Genomic DNA, 15470 nt, shown 5'->3' on the forward strand with positions numbered 1-15470 from the left:
CAACGGTACTATGATAATGTAGGCAAAAGATGATGGCAGCATGAAGCAAGGTGAGAGAGGTGAGGATGAAGAGAAGTGTTCAGATTTATGCTAGGAGTCTACTTATTGAAAAGGAATGAGAAGTGACAGTCACTCAGTCATGTCTGACTCTTTGCAACCCCATGGACTGTAGCCTCCCGGGCTCTTCTGTCCATGGAATTCTCCAAGGAAGAATACTGGAGTGGGTTGACGTTTCCTTCTCCAGGGGATCTTCCTGACCGAGGGATCGAATCCAGGTCTTCTGTATTGCAGGCAGATTCTTTACCATCTGAGCCACTAGGGAAGATAGGATCAATAGGAGTGGCTGGTTCTACCGATGGAGAGAAAAAGAAGAGAAACAAAAATAACTGTTGAATGATTAGGAGGATAAATGCTCATGATGATCAAGTAAATATCAAAAATTATTATGGAAATACTAAATAATTAACACCAGCTACCAACTAATGAATACAGAGTTCCAAAGAATAGCAAGCAGAGAAAAGAAAGCCTTCTTCAGTGATCAATGCAAAGAAATAGAGGAAAACAACAGAATGGGAAACACTAGAGATCTCTTCAAGAAAATTAGAGATACCAAGGGGACATTTCATGCAAAGATGGGCTCAATAAAGGAGAGAAATGGTATGGACCTAACAGAAGCAGAACATACTAAGAAGAGGTGGCAAGAATACACAGAAGAACTATACAAAAAAGATCTTCATGACCCAGATAACCACGATGGTATGATCACTCACCTAGAGCCAGACATCCTGGAATGTGAAGTCAAGTGGGCCTTAGGAAGCATCACTACGAATGAGGCTAGTGGACGTGATGAAATTCCAGTTGAGCTATTTCAAATCCTAAAAGATGATGCTGTGAAAGTGCTGCACTCAATATGCCAGCAAATTTGGAAAACTCAGCAGTGGCTACAAGACTGGAAAAGGTCAGTTTTCACTCTCATCCCAAAGAACAGCAATGCCAAAGAATGCTCAAACTACTGCACAATTGCACTCATCTCTCACGCTAGTAAAGTAATGCTCAAAATTCTCCAAGCCAGGCTTCAACAGTATGATTCACGTGAACCGTGAACTTCCAGATGTTCAAGCTGGATTTAGAAAAGGCAGAGGAACCAGAGATCAAATTGCCAACATCCACTGAATCATAGAAAAAGCAGAGAGTTCCAGAAAGACATCTCTTTCTGCTTTATTGACTATGCCAAAGCCTTTGACTGTGTGGATCACAATAAACTGTGGAAAATTCTGAAAGAGGTGGGAATACCAGACCACCTGACCTGCCCCCTGAGAAATCTGTATGCAGGTCAAGAAGCAACAGTTAGAACTGGACATGGAACAACAGACTGGTTCCAAACAGGAAAACGAATATGTCAAGGCTGTATATTGTCACTCTGCTTATTTAACTTCTATGCAGAGTACATCATGAGAAACGCTGGGCTGGAGGAAGCACAAGCTGGAACCAGGATTGCTGAGGGAAATATCAATAACCTCAGATATGCAGATGACACCACCCTTATGGCAGAAAGTGAAGAAGAACTAAAGAGCCTCTTGATGAAAGTGAAAGAGGAGAGTTAAAAAGTTGGCTTAAAACTCAACATTCAGAAAACTAAGATCACAGCATCCAGTCCCATTACTTCTTGGCAAATAGATGGGGAAACAATGGAAACAGTGAGAGACTTTATTTTGGGGGCTCCAAAATCACTGCAGGTGGTGACTACAGCCATGAAATTAAAAGACTCTTACTCCTTGGAAGAAAAGTTATGACCAACTTAGACAGCATATTTAAAAGCAGAGACATTACTTTGCAAACAAAGGTCCGTCTAGTCAAAGATATGGTTTTCCCAGTGGTCATGTATGGATGTGAGAGTAGGACTGTAAAGAAAGCTGAGTGCTGAAGAAGTGATGCTTTTGAACTGTGGTGTTAGAGAAGACTCTTGAGAGTCCCTTGGACTACAAGGAAATCCAACCAGTCCATCCTAAAGGAAATCAGTCCTGAGAATTCATTGGAAGGACTGATGCTGAAGCTAAAACTCCAATACTTTGGCCACCTGATGTGAAGAACTGACTCATTTGAAAAGACCCTGATGCTGGGAAAGATTGAAGGCGGGAGGAGAAAGGGACAACAGAGGATGAGATGGTTGGATGGCATCACTGACTCAATGGGCATGAGTTTGAGTAAACTTCAGGGGTTAGTGATGGATAGGGAGGCCTGGCATGCTGCAGTCCATGGGGTCACAAAGAGTTGGACACGACAGAATGACTGCACTGACTGACTGACTAATTGATTAATACTGAATGCTAGGGATTGGCCTGGCAGTCCAGCGATTAGCACTTCACCTTCCAATGCAGGGTGTGAAGGTTTGATCCCTGTCAGGGAACTAAAATCCTCCATGCCTCAGGGCCAAAAAAAAAAAACATAATATAAAACAGAAGCAATGTTGTAGCAAATTCAATAAAGGTTTAAATGGTCCACATCAAAAAAATCTTTTCAAAAAAATAATGAATTCTAACTAAGAATAAGGATATTATCTTGAAATAACATCCCAATCAGAAACATGCCCTGAGGATGGAGAACAACATCCAGTTAAGACTGGTTGATGGAATGAATGAAGTGGGGGGCGTGAGATGGTGATGGGGAGGGAAGGCGGAAGCCAAAGAGAAACTTTGCCTACTTTACAATTTTGCCTAAAGCAGGACCTGCTGACTGGCCTCCACAGAAAGGAAAAACAAAATCACAAAAAAAGAAAGTTTGCTGCCTGTAAAGATTTGCCCTAACAAAGGAAAAGGAAAGGGCCAAGAGGACATGGAGACACGTGTTTGGACACATCCCCTGCTTGGGAAAGCTGACTCCTGCAAGGGCCAGGATCTGATGAGTGTGCAGGAAACCCTTTTGCCCTGTCAGTTCCTCATAATAACTGCACGCATTTATTTACTCTCTCAGAGCACAACACAAAGGAACCAGGAGGGGTGTTCAGGGCCAGGTGAAGGCACGGACGTTTATTCATCTGCACAGTCAGCGCTTCCCTTCTGTTAGGAAGCATAAAGGAGAGGCGATGATGTGACCCCAGTGGACGTGCTACCTGGAGACGCAGCACTTCAACTCAGACTGACAGTCACTTGAGCCCTTGTATCTTCATACTCCCAGTAATAACCTTCCTGCAAATTCAGCCCCTGAGAAATGACAATGGACTCGGAGGGTGCCTCTCTGTGAAGATTAAGTTTCAAACTGTTTTCGCATCATGAATAGTGCTACACAGGTACATGTGGGGTGCACCCTGTGAAGCTTATTTTTGACCTAAAAGTATTTCATATGGTTCAGCCTGATATTTTCCTCTTCAGGCTGATGAAATCACATAGGCAAAATGCCACCATGACAATAAATCCTAGCTTAACTATATCCCCACCACCCTCTTCTCAAAATCCTGGAATGTTTGTTTCCTTTGAGACAGTCATTTTGAGGGATTTAAGCCAATTCAGATTACTTGGGAGGGAAAGTAATTTACCTATAGTTCTCTAGGATGCACCCAGAATTCAAGTCAATCACCAAACGTGTTCAGGCTTAAAGAAATGTGGAAGGAGAGAAATAGGGTGAGAAATGTGAAAAGAAATGTTTTATTTTATTATGTTATTACATTAAATTATTATCAAATTATTATTTACATAAAGAAGTTATATTTCTTTATTACAATATGCTGTAAATGTGGAGAAGCAGATTATATATCACGTCATTCAACCCTCTTCTTTTATTATCGAAGTTGAAGGGCTTGCTCAAGATCAGGGTCAGTAGGGGCATCACTGGAGCCGGACCCTTGTATGTGTTGAACTAACTCTCTTTTCTGAATCTATATTCATCACAGATGGAAAGAGCCTAGGACTTGTGGATGAAAACCACTTTGTAAGAAGCAGAAAAAATGTTTAACAAAAGTTACAAGACTTTTATTTCCCAGGTATCAGAATAATAATCCAGCAGAAAAATATGTGGAAAAAACTCAACAAGCAACAGGGAAATTTTAGAGTGATTCATTTAGAGAAGTATGCTATGGCAGAACTGAGTGGTGTCAAGTGCAGAAAGAACTGATTTGTGGCTCACAGAATTTAAAGAAAAAAGAAAAGTATGTTTCAATAATGTTTTGGGGGTGATGGTGGTGTTTTTATTGAATTATCTAACCTGTTTATGTAGCTGAGAAATATTCACTTCTGAGAGTTCTGTCAGTCACCTGTATTGAGTGCTTATAGTCTATCAAGCACCCTTCCAGATATTTGAGATCTATCAGTTAAGCAAACAGACAAAAATCTGCTGTAAATGAACATATATTCTAATTGGGGGGAGCGAGGAAAAAAAATCTCAGGATAAGAAGCAGCAGCAGCTGTTCCTGCTGGGGCGGGAGCTTTCAGTAGAATAGTCTGCACATGTCTCTTGGAGAAGGTGGATTTGAACAAAAGCTAGAAGGAAATGAATCAAATGACTCTTAGGAGAAGGTTGTTTCCAGGCTAGGCAAGTCAGGAAGGGAGAGGCATGCTTGGCAAGTGTCTGCTCCACCATATGCTGCGTAGAGCTGGTGTGGTACATGGTCCTGGAACATGGCTAAGTTTTTTTATATAAAACAGGAAGCCTCAATCCATCCAATTTGCCATGCCATGTTATGCCATGGACAAGAAGACCAGGAGATCATGCAGTGGCCACCGGGAATGGGTACACTTCAGTTCTGGTGCAAGTATGTCTGTGGCTGTATGAATCTCAATCATATTCCTTATATTTATTCTTCAGGACTTCCGGTGGTCATGACCTTGTCTCATGTGACAACAAATAGACAAGTTTAGCATTTGAATGAAGGAATTAGATGAACCATGATAATCCATTCATTAGCTGGTTTATCATAACAGGCAAATGCCTCCATTTTCACATCTACCAAATCAAGATATCACCTTTTTCCCAGTCTATTTCACAAGGGTATAATAAAATTTAAGCAAGATAATATGTGCAAAAATATGGTTAAAGTTATAATGTACAATGCAAGGTGACTTACCCACTTCTGTGTCCTGAGAGCCCAGAATGGTGTCTGGCATTCCACAAATGTCTGTGGTACAAAAGAAAGACTAAAATTTACAGTGTGGTGGCAACAGAAAAAGCATCCTGTTAGACTCAACATATGTCTATATAATCAAAGATATTTGGGAGTATTTGGAACAATGATATATATAAACCAGACCAAATAAAATATTATTTAGACTTTTAACTGAAGACCTTTTAAAGAGGTTATTCAAAACATGATATGACAAATTGGAAGGAAATCCAAAACAGAGGGTATATATGTATATGTGTAGCTGACTCACTTTGCTGTACTGTAGAATAGACTCCAAGCTAGCACTAAGTCACTTCAGTTGTGTCTGACTCTTCGAGACCCTACAGACTGTTGCCCTCCAGGCTCCTCTGTCCATGAAATTCTCCAGGCAGGAAGACTGGAGTGGGTTGCCATTTCCTTTTCCAAAGGATCTTCCCAACCCAGAGACTGAACTCTCATCTCTTGTTTCCTGCATTAGCTGGCAGGTTCTTTACCACTAGTGCCACCTGGGAAGCCCAGAATAGACTCCAATAAAAATTAATTTTAAAAACAAAATTAAAAAAAAGAAATTTCCATTGCTTATATAAGAAATATGATATGAAATTATAGGATACTTTCAGTTTAGCATGTTAAGTCCTTTGATTTAGAAAAGTGTAAGATATTTTTTTACCCAAAGCAGGGAAGAGAGAAGGGCAAAGAAAAAAGAATTCAATATTGCTCTGCAGATGGGTACAAGAAAAAACTTTTTAAAACAGAAAGAATGTGGGTTTCTTTTTAGTAATTTCTATATCTGGAATATAAATAGCTGTTGAATTGTTTCAATCTTACTATTAGATAAAGCTGAGACATTACTTTGACAACAAAGTTCCCTCTAGTCAAAGCTATGGTTTTTCCAATAGTCATGTATGCATGTGAGAGTTGGACTATAAAGAAAGCTGAGTGCTGAATTCAGTGCTTTTGAACTGTGGTGTTGGAGAAGACTCTTGAGAGTACCTTGGACTGCAAGGAGATCCAACCAGTCCATCCTAAAGGAAATCAGCCTTGAATATTCATTGGAAGGACTGATGCTGAAGCTGAAACTCCAATATTTTGGCCACCTGATGGGAAGAACTGACTCATCTGAAAAGACCCTGATGCTAGGAAAGATTGAAGGTAGGAGGAGAAGGGGACAACAGAGGATGAGATGGTTGGAGGGCATCACTGACTCAATGGACATGAATTTGAGTAAACTCCAGGAGTTAGTGATGGACAGGGAGGCCTAGCGTGTAGCAGTCCATGGGGTCGCAGAGTCAGACATGACTGAGTGACTGAAATGAACTGAGTAAGATGTGAAGGAGAGAAGCAAAGATTTTATGCTCCGGCCAAGACATTCCAGATGCCAAGAATTCTACCCAGTGAGTACACAGGAAGAATATCCAGGATAATCATCAGCAAGCTATTCCTATTTTCAAAAATGGATTCCACTGAAAATGCCTGCTCGGCATATTAAATCCTCAAGCTACAGCACAAGCTAGTTCTCTCTTCTGGGAGACTACATTTAATACTGCTTAAAATTACAAACTGCGATTTTGAAAGTCTGGTTTTGTTCATTCTGTTTGTTCCACCTTGGGCAAAATTTAAATTTCATCAACGTTCATGTTAGGCTTGGAAGGGTCTGAGTAGGGATGAGCGGCGTTTCCTGAAAGTTTTCCCTGATTTTGAAATCGTGGGTTAAATCCATTTCATCTGTAATCTGCCTTCACTAATCAAGATCGTTTTCATTGTTGCTACAAAACTCACAAGTCCTCCAAGGACTTTACGGTCTAGAGAGTAAGATATCTGCCAGATTCTTTTCCAGCAACTTGAAGTCATGGGCATCCAGTTCTAATTGAGCTGGTTAAGACCAGTTTGGACCACCCACCCGCCAACTGGGCACGCGCGGGTCCGCCTAGTGACCTTTTGAACTTGCAGATGCCAGTAACCTAGTTACACCTGAGCTGAATGTCAATTACCACACCTTCCAATCACCTCTCTCCATGCTCCCTATGCCTTGGACCACCCTGCTCCGTTATTCATTATCCCATAAATAACCCCAGCCTGTTGCCTTTGGGCGTGCAGATTTGGGATTTCTTCTCCAGTTTCCTCCTTTGGCACCCTTTTGAGTAAACCCTCCTGTTTGCTGAAAAACCTCAGCACCAGCGTTTTGGCTAACAAACGTGATTCAGTAACAAGTTTCTCATGATGAAATGTTTCAGGAATGTAGTCTTGTTTTCCCGTTTCTACATTTTTATTTCCCAAAGCACCATTTGGAAAAATTCTAGGAGTTCTTGGAGATGTTGAAGCTACGTAAAGCAACTTTTCCCATTTTCTAGATAGCTGCTCAAGAGAGACCAACAGGTAGCCACCATTCTGAGTTCTTTTTCTTCCTCAGTCTAGCAAAAAGTGCAGAGAGAATGAAAAATAAATCTTGACCAGAAAACTCACCTTACAGCTCAATTTCTGGCCTTTTTTATTCCCCTGCAAAGCAAAAGATACAGTTGATTTCCCAATAAATGATTAGGTTTTTTCTACTTCAGAAGCTCTAACTCTGTTGGCTGCTTCAAAAAGTCCAGAAGCACCTCGTTCAAGATTCAAGATCCAAAGCAGGACCTGTGGATGGTGGCTCAGCATCTACTGGGGCTTCACGCTGCCTTCATTCGTCACTCCATCACTCATAGTCTTGTGACCTTGGACAAGTGAGTTAACCTCTGTCTGCCTCAGTCTCATCTGCAAAAGGGGGGTGTGTTAAGTCGCTTCCATTGTGTCTGACTCTTTGTGACCCCATGAACTGTAGCCCACCAGGCTCCTCTGGCCATGGGAGTCTCCAGACAAGAATATTGGAGTGGGTTGCCCTGCCCTTGTCCAGGGGGTTTTCCTGATTGAGGGATCAAACCTGCATCTCCTGCATTGACAGGGGGATTCTTTACCACTAGCACCACCTGGGAAGCCCAGGTGAGTTAAAAATTGAGTGTCTGGCATGTGTAAAAGTTTATGTGTGTGTTTGTGATGGTCATGGTGAGGATGATCATTCTCCCTTCTTGGAAGGCTGCTCAAAGCACATGTGAAACATTTTATTAGTTCAAGTGGTGGTGGTTTAGTCACTAGTGTTAGTCACCAGGGAAGTTAGTTCTTCGCTGGTGGCTTAGACAGTAGGGAGTCTGCCTGCAATGTGGGAGACCCAGGTTCTATCCCTGGGTAGGGAAGATCCCCTGGAGAAGGAAATGGCAACCCACTCCAGTATTCTTGTCTGAAAATCCCATGGACAGAGGAGCCTGGCAGGCTACAGTCTGTGGGGTCGCAAAGAGTCGAACATGACTAAGCGACTTCACTCACAAGACTGCTACTGCCTTGACCCTTAGTCACTCGGTCCTGTCCAACTCTTTGCGACCCCATGGACTGGACCCCACCAGGCTCCTCTGTCCATGGAATTCTCCAGGCAAGAATACTGGAGTGGGCTGCCATGCCCTTCTCCAGGGGATCATCCCGACTCAGGAATTGAATCCAGGTTTCCCTCATTGCAGGCAGATTTTTTACCATTTGAGCTACCCAGGAAGCCATTAACCACTAAAGTCGCATCCAACTCTTTGTGACCCCATTGACTATAGACTGCCAGGCTCCTCTGTCCATGGGAGTCTTCAGACAAGAAAACTGGAGTGGGTTGCCATTCCCTTCTCCTGGGGACCTTCCCCACCCAGGGATCGAGCCCAAGACTGTTGCATTGCAGGCAGATTCTTTACCTCTCAGCTCCCAGGGAAACCTAGTCAAAGTGACCAGGGACTAAATCTGAATAAGTGGCATGATGTAGAGAAAGGAGCACTAACAATCCAGAATCCTGCAGCCATAGGGGGTGCTCCAGGATGTGACCCAGGAAGTGTCCTCGCCCCTCTGTTGCCTTTTCCAATATGGAACAATCTCGGTTCCAATCAGGAAATTAACCCTCTCTCTCACGAGGAAATGACCACCCCTCATGTTGTCACCGCTGAGGGTAGGTCACAGGGGGCGTGGGGGTGGGTGGCGCTGGTAAGGAGGTGAGTGCCAGTTGAGGGGGACATGAGGAGGAAGCAGGAGAGCACAGAAGAAGAAAGCCACTCCCAGGCCTTGAATAACTGCCAGCATCCCAGTAGCGGATATTGGAGGGAACAAACTGCCCGTGAAGTACTGTTGATTAAAAATCCTCATCTGAAAACAACCGTGAATGGCTAGAGACAATTTGTAACAATCAGCAAAAAGGAACAGGGTCCACTATAGTGAAAATGACATCCCACCCCATGAGGCACACAGAGGTCAGCAGAACTGGGTCAACGCAGGACAGAGGAAATTCAGAGCCACCTCACAGCTCTGCTGGGCTAAGGGTAGAGATGTGTGCAGCAGTCATCTATGACATCAGCAGATTTTAATAATACAATAATACAAAGAATGGTTGAACACTGCACCATTTTAAGCTCTCGTTCATTGCATGTGTATTGCAGAGGCAGTCGTAGAGATTTGAAATAACTTGAACCTTTTTTCACAGCAATCAAATGAGCCTAACAGAAATAAAATTAATAAATCTATTTAACTGCTAATCAAAGCCAGGTATTTAGAAATGTTTCTGATGCAATTAATAAAGTGTGTGAACAGGTCCTAGACTGCAGAATCCCCATGGCCACTGGCAAGCTAATTTCTAAACCTTAATGTTGAATTATTTAAAGATGGCATATTCAACCTGCTATAGTCTAGGATAGTATCTCCCTTAAAAAAAAAAAAATATATATATATATATATACAATAGAATGTAGACCTGGAGGTGCGAAGGTTAGTTTGCAAAGAGAGAAAGCTCTCTTGGTCTAAAACTTTTAGAAAATACTGCTTTCAGCAAAGTGAAGCTGTTTGGTTTTATTACCTTATGTTTTACTGAAAGATTTCTCAGAAACTTTAATGAGCTAATGAGCATGGTCAATCCATAAGAAAGGTACAGCAGAGGCAGGGTGTTCCAAATTATCTAATAGAATTCTTCTCTATAACCCCCTGAAGCATCTTCCACAACCATTTGCTGCTGCTGCTGCTAAGTCACCTCAGTCATGTCTGACTCTGTGTGACCCCATAGATGGCAGCCCACCAGGCTCCCCCGTCCCTGGGGTTCTCTAGGCAAGAACACTGGAATGGGTTGCCATTTCCTTCTCCAATGCATGAAAGTGAAAAGTGAGAGTGAAGTTGCTCAGTCGTGTCTGACTCTTCGCGACCCCATGGACTGCAGCCTACCAGGCTCCTCCGTCCATGGGATTTTCCAGGCAAGAGTACTGGAGTGGGGTGCCATCACCTTCTCCATCCACAGCCATTTAGGAAATGCAAATAAGGGTTCATTCTCCCTCCCCACCCCCACACACAGGAATCCAACGCATTCCTAGGCACAGACACTAATCCATGTTCTTCAGAGAGAAAAGAATCAGAAAAAAATGCTTTCGACTTCTTCCCCTCAAGTATTAGTTAAGGTAACATAGCTCTGTTAACAGGTTAACCTCAATTTCATTGACTTTGCACAATAATAGTCCATTGTTAAGCAGCTATCACCCATGCAAGTGGAATCATCTATAAAGCTTTGTAGATTCTAAATGAGGTTGAAATACACTGAACCAAAGGATTGTGAGGACTTCCTCATCTGGTGTCTTCTCATTCAGACCTCTGGGTTAGCCTCTGAAGGGCTTATCTGTACCAGAAGTTTCTTGGATTACTGACCAATAGAATATAATGTTTCAAACATCCACAGGGAAAGATTTTGTACGGTTAGGATTATTTAACAAAAACTAGTATATAACTGTGAGTCTCCCAGTTAACTCGGTGTCATGAGATACACCTTAAGCCTGTTTTGGTGATTGTTGTTTTTCAGTCACTCAGTCATGTCCAGCTCTCTACGACCCCATGGGCTGCAGCATTCCAGGCTTCTCTGTCCTTCATTATCTCCCAGAGTTTGCTCAAGCTCATATCCACTGAGTCAGTGATGCTATCCAGCCATCTCATTCACTGTCTCCCCTTTCTCCTCCTTACCTCAATCCTTCCCAGGATTAAGGTCTTTTCCAATGAGTCAGCTCTTCCGTCAGGTGGCCAAAGTATTAGGGCTTCAGCTTCAGCCCTTCTAATGAATATTCAGGGTTGATTTCCTTTAGGATTGACTAGTTTGATCTCCTTGCTGTCCAAGGGTCTCTCAAGAGTTGATGAGCCCAGGCTTTATCCTTTGTGGTGCTAGGTCTGACATTTTTCCATCATGTCAATGAGACTGGAGCACCACCTGCTATTTATGTGTAAAGTATTGTTTTAGGAAGTTGAGGATAGTGGTTAATAGTACTAGCTCTGGAGTCACCCAGTTTGAAAACTAGATCCTCACCTACTTGCTGTGTGACTTTGGAAAACTTGTTGCCTAACCTCTCTGCCTCAGTTACCTCATCTGTAAAATGGGGAGAACAATTCTATTTCACCAAGAACTGTGAGGATTAAATGGGTTAATCCATGGAGAAGTCTAGCAGAGTGAGTGGTACATAGTAAGTCTTCAACAAATGTGGGCTAGAGTTGTTTTTCTTATTTTCAAATACAGATCTCTGCTCTATGCTGCTGGAGTTACAGAAGTTAAAGGCTAGGCCTGCTCCTCAAGAAATTGATAATTGGTCACGGGAGACAGACAGTGAATTGTGGATGGAGGTGACTGGGCTTTCATAGCATGATGTGCAAAATGCTGGGAGGACCTCCAAGATGAATATTAGAGGAGCAGGACAGAAGCCTTCCTGGAAGAGGTGACATTAGACCTAGGCCTTGAAGTGTAAGATGAGACCTGTAGACTCAGTTATTTGCTGCTAAAGTGACCTGGAAGAGGCCAAAGGATGAGTCAAAAACTCAACCAATGGCATCTTAAAAGAGACATTTCTTTGTGATAGACTTTTCCACCACCATCACCTAAGTCAAGGACCAGCCTTCTGCAACATCCCCTCCACACCTGGAATTGTGCCCATTTATGGGTATCCCTGTATATACTGCCTGATGACAAGCTCGGACCTTTGCATTCAGAGAGAGAGGCTTGCAGTTTTCCATGGTGTGGTTGTGTTCATGTTGGCAGGGCCTGAGGTCAGCAGTAGGCAGGACCAGAGGAGGATGGGCAGAGCAGTGGGAGGCAGGAGCTTTTTCTTGGGAGTTTCACAAGGCACAAAAATTCCAGATCATGTCTCTGCCTCGGCCCCTTCAGGATATCCTGTCATTGAGCCAGGACATGTATACAGTTGAGAGTGGCCGATTTCACCACGACCCCTAGATTGGCCATTTTTCCTGTCCAGAGACAGCTCTCACATATCATCTGTTACAATCCAGGAAAAAAAGGAGAGGAAAAGATTTAAAAGCAAACACTGAAATGAGAATGAATTCACTGGGCGTTCATCAAACTAAATTTAAGTAGCTACACAGTCCTGACAGTTGCCTGACGTGGAGAAGAAGCGAATATTTCCTCACCATGCTACAAAGTGTAATACTTTTCTTTCTTGGATTGGTGGTACAAAATCTCTGCTCCCTGTCTGAAACTGCAGAACAGGTAAGATGAAACTTATGTTTTTTAAAAGTTTGTTCACCTTCGTGATTGTGTTTAAAACCTTTTGCTTTCCTATGTGGTCATGAGTTACGTGTACTCTCTGGGCTTCACAAAATAAAAAGCTTATGCAGAAAAGGATGCTAACAAGGATCCATCTGTCTGAAGAGGTACTAAGCCAGTTGGTTCTATTCTGTGCTAAAATGCAATTGCTTGGATCTCTGATTTTAGCCCTAAAATTCCTCTCTCCATTGTGGATTTTGCTATCTTTTCTGTTTGTTTTAATGAATCCCTCCCATTGCATCATTCTGAATGTTGAAAATAACAATGACTGTAGAGAGATGAGTAGAGAGGAGCTCTGGGGAATTCCAGGTCAGGTCATAACTGATTGAGAAACACAAGGTCACCAAAATGCCAGGAATCCATCCACCTACCATGAGTTGTAGTCAAAGGACCCAGGGTAGTGGAATCAATGGCCTGATGAAGGACACCAGCACGCCTGCCTGTGATGACACGTGAGTTGTCATAATAGAGCAGGTTCAGAACCAGCTCTGCAGCAAGTCTAGGCTAGAGGAGGGTATGTGAGGGACCTCCCTGGCAGTCCAGAAGTTAGCACTCTACTGCAGGGGCCATTGGTTTGATCCCTGGTCAGGAAACTTAAGATAACACAAGCTGTGCTGCCAAAAAAATATAAGAGTGTATGTGAGAGATGATCTAAGTGACTTATTTAAAATGCGTTTCACAAGTTAGGATTTCTGCTTTATGACTAATAAAACATAAACATGACTCTGCATCTGTGCCAGGCAATTTCTTTATATATATATACACACATATATATATATAGTCTTTTTTCATATTCTTTTCCATGATGGTTTATCACAGGATATTAAGTACATCCTGTGCCATGCAATAAGACATTGTAGTTTATCCATTCTCTGTGTAGTAGCTTACATCTGCTGATCCCTAACTCCCAATACACCCCTCCCATATCCCCCCACCCCCTTAGCAACTACAATTCTGTTCTCTATGTCTGTGAGTCTGTTTTGTGACAGGCAATTTTTTTTTTATTTTATTGAAGTATAACTTGTTTACCATGATGTGTTAATTTCTTCTGTGCAGCAAAATGACTCAGCTATACATATCTATTTTTTTTCATATTTTTTCATTATAGTTTGTCATGGGATATTGTATAGTTCACTGTGTTATTCAGTAAGACCTCGTTGCATACCATCCCACAGATAATAGTTTGCCCCTGCTAATCCCAAAATCCCCATTGTTCCTCCTCGTGCCAGGCAAACTTTATCAATACCAATTTTACTCCAGTTGACTATACTCTGATAATGCTTTTCACTAAAATGTTGGAATATGGCATATGGGTTAAGTGCTCCAGCTCTGAGGTTAGGTAGGGGCAAGACTGAACTAGGGCTTTCTTGTTAAATCAAGATTGAACTAACAGCTATTTGAGGACAAGTGACTGGGCTTCTGTAGTGGTTCAGATGGTAAAGAATCTGCTTGCAATGCAGGAGACCTGGGTTCAATCTCTGGGTCAGGAAGATCCCCTGGAGAAGGGCATGGCAACCAACTCCAGTTTTCTTGCCTGGAGAATTTCATGGACAGAGGAACCTGGTGGACTACAGTCCATGAGGTTGCAAAGAGATACGACTGAGTGACTAACACTTTCGCTCCTTTTCCACTCTCTGTGCTCCATGGCTTACTAGCTGTTGAACCCTGAGTGTGTCACTTAGTCCCTCTAAGCTTCAGTTTCTCCCTTGACATTTCTCCACAAACGATAGTAGCTGAGTTTACTCTTCAGACGGGACCATATGAGAGAAATAATGAGCCTTTCCACTTGAAAAGAATCATTTGACGGTCAAGGGATTTCTTGACAAGACAGTATTAACCCTGGCTTGCTAAGATAGAGAAGACCAAGTAATGTCACCCCGTATACTTATCTAAATGGTAAACCCTAATGTAAAGAAAATCCTGTTTAAAAAATGTAGATGTGCCCTAACCATTAAAGGGAAAGAATTCAAGCAATATCTAAGAGTGGCTTTTATTAGTCGACAAAGAACATTCCAGTGCTATTTTGGTTCATAATGATCACCAAATGAAACCTGCCAGTAAAAACAGATGTTTGTTTTCTATATGCCACTACGGTGTGTAGGGAAGAGCAATGGCTGATGAAGGAGTCAAAATCACTGACAGTGTGACCTTGGCTGAGTCACTGAACCTCCCCCACCTCAGTTTTCTCTCCGCTAAAGTGAGGATAATGAAACCTCCTTTACTTATCTCTACAGTGGTTGAGATCAAATAAGATGATGCCTTTGGAAGCTTGCATGACCATAAATTTCCCTGTAAATGTAAGCTTTCTTCTTATGCAGCCCTCACATATTTCAGTGAATTTAGAAGTAGCTAGGATGTTCCCACCACCACTAACCTAGTGCCAGACCCAAGGGATGACAAAGAAATAGGAGAAAGTGGTCCTTTCCTGCAAGGGTCTTTCTAATGGAGAGACCACAAAACATTCTTCACTGACCAGCCATAGGGAGAGGAGGAGTTGAGAGAAGAAAGATGAGTGTGGTTTTGTGGATATGGTGACACAGGGTATTAAAGGAGACAAGGTTTGGGTCACCAAGGGAAGAGGAAAGAACACTCTGATCAGTACAGGCAAGAGGCCAAACACAGAGGTCAGAACAGAGAAGCAGCAGGACTTCCCTGGTGTCCATGGTTAAGACTGCGTTTGTGTGCAGGTGTGCCTGCTCAGTCATGTCTGACTCTTTGCGACCCCATGGACTGTAGCCTGCCAGGCTCATCTGT

The 15470-nt window shown here is 42.6% G+C and overlaps 1 protein-coding gene across 1 annotated transcript in view; it reads left to right on the forward strand.

Moving 5' to 3' along the window:
* Positions 1 to 12345: 12345 nt before the first annotated feature.
* Positions 12346 to 15470, forward strand: part of STAB2 (stabilin 2) — a 173283-nt gene continuing 170158 nt past the window's right edge. The window contains exon 1 of the mRNA XM_068971626.1: positions 12346 to 12659. Within this exon, the coding sequence (XP_068827727.1) occupies positions 12582 to 12659 (78 nt within the window). The 5' untranslated portion in view covers positions 12346 to 12581. The remainder of the gene's footprint in view (positions 12660 to 15470) is intronic.

Source organism: Capricornis sumatraensis, chromosome 4 (genome assembly GCF_032405125.1).
Source record: "Capricornis sumatraensis isolate serow.1 chromosome 4, serow.2, whole genome shotgun sequence".
Classification (NCBI taxonomy): domain Eukaryota; kingdom Metazoa; phylum Chordata; class Mammalia; order Artiodactyla; family Bovidae; genus Capricornis; species Capricornis sumatraensis.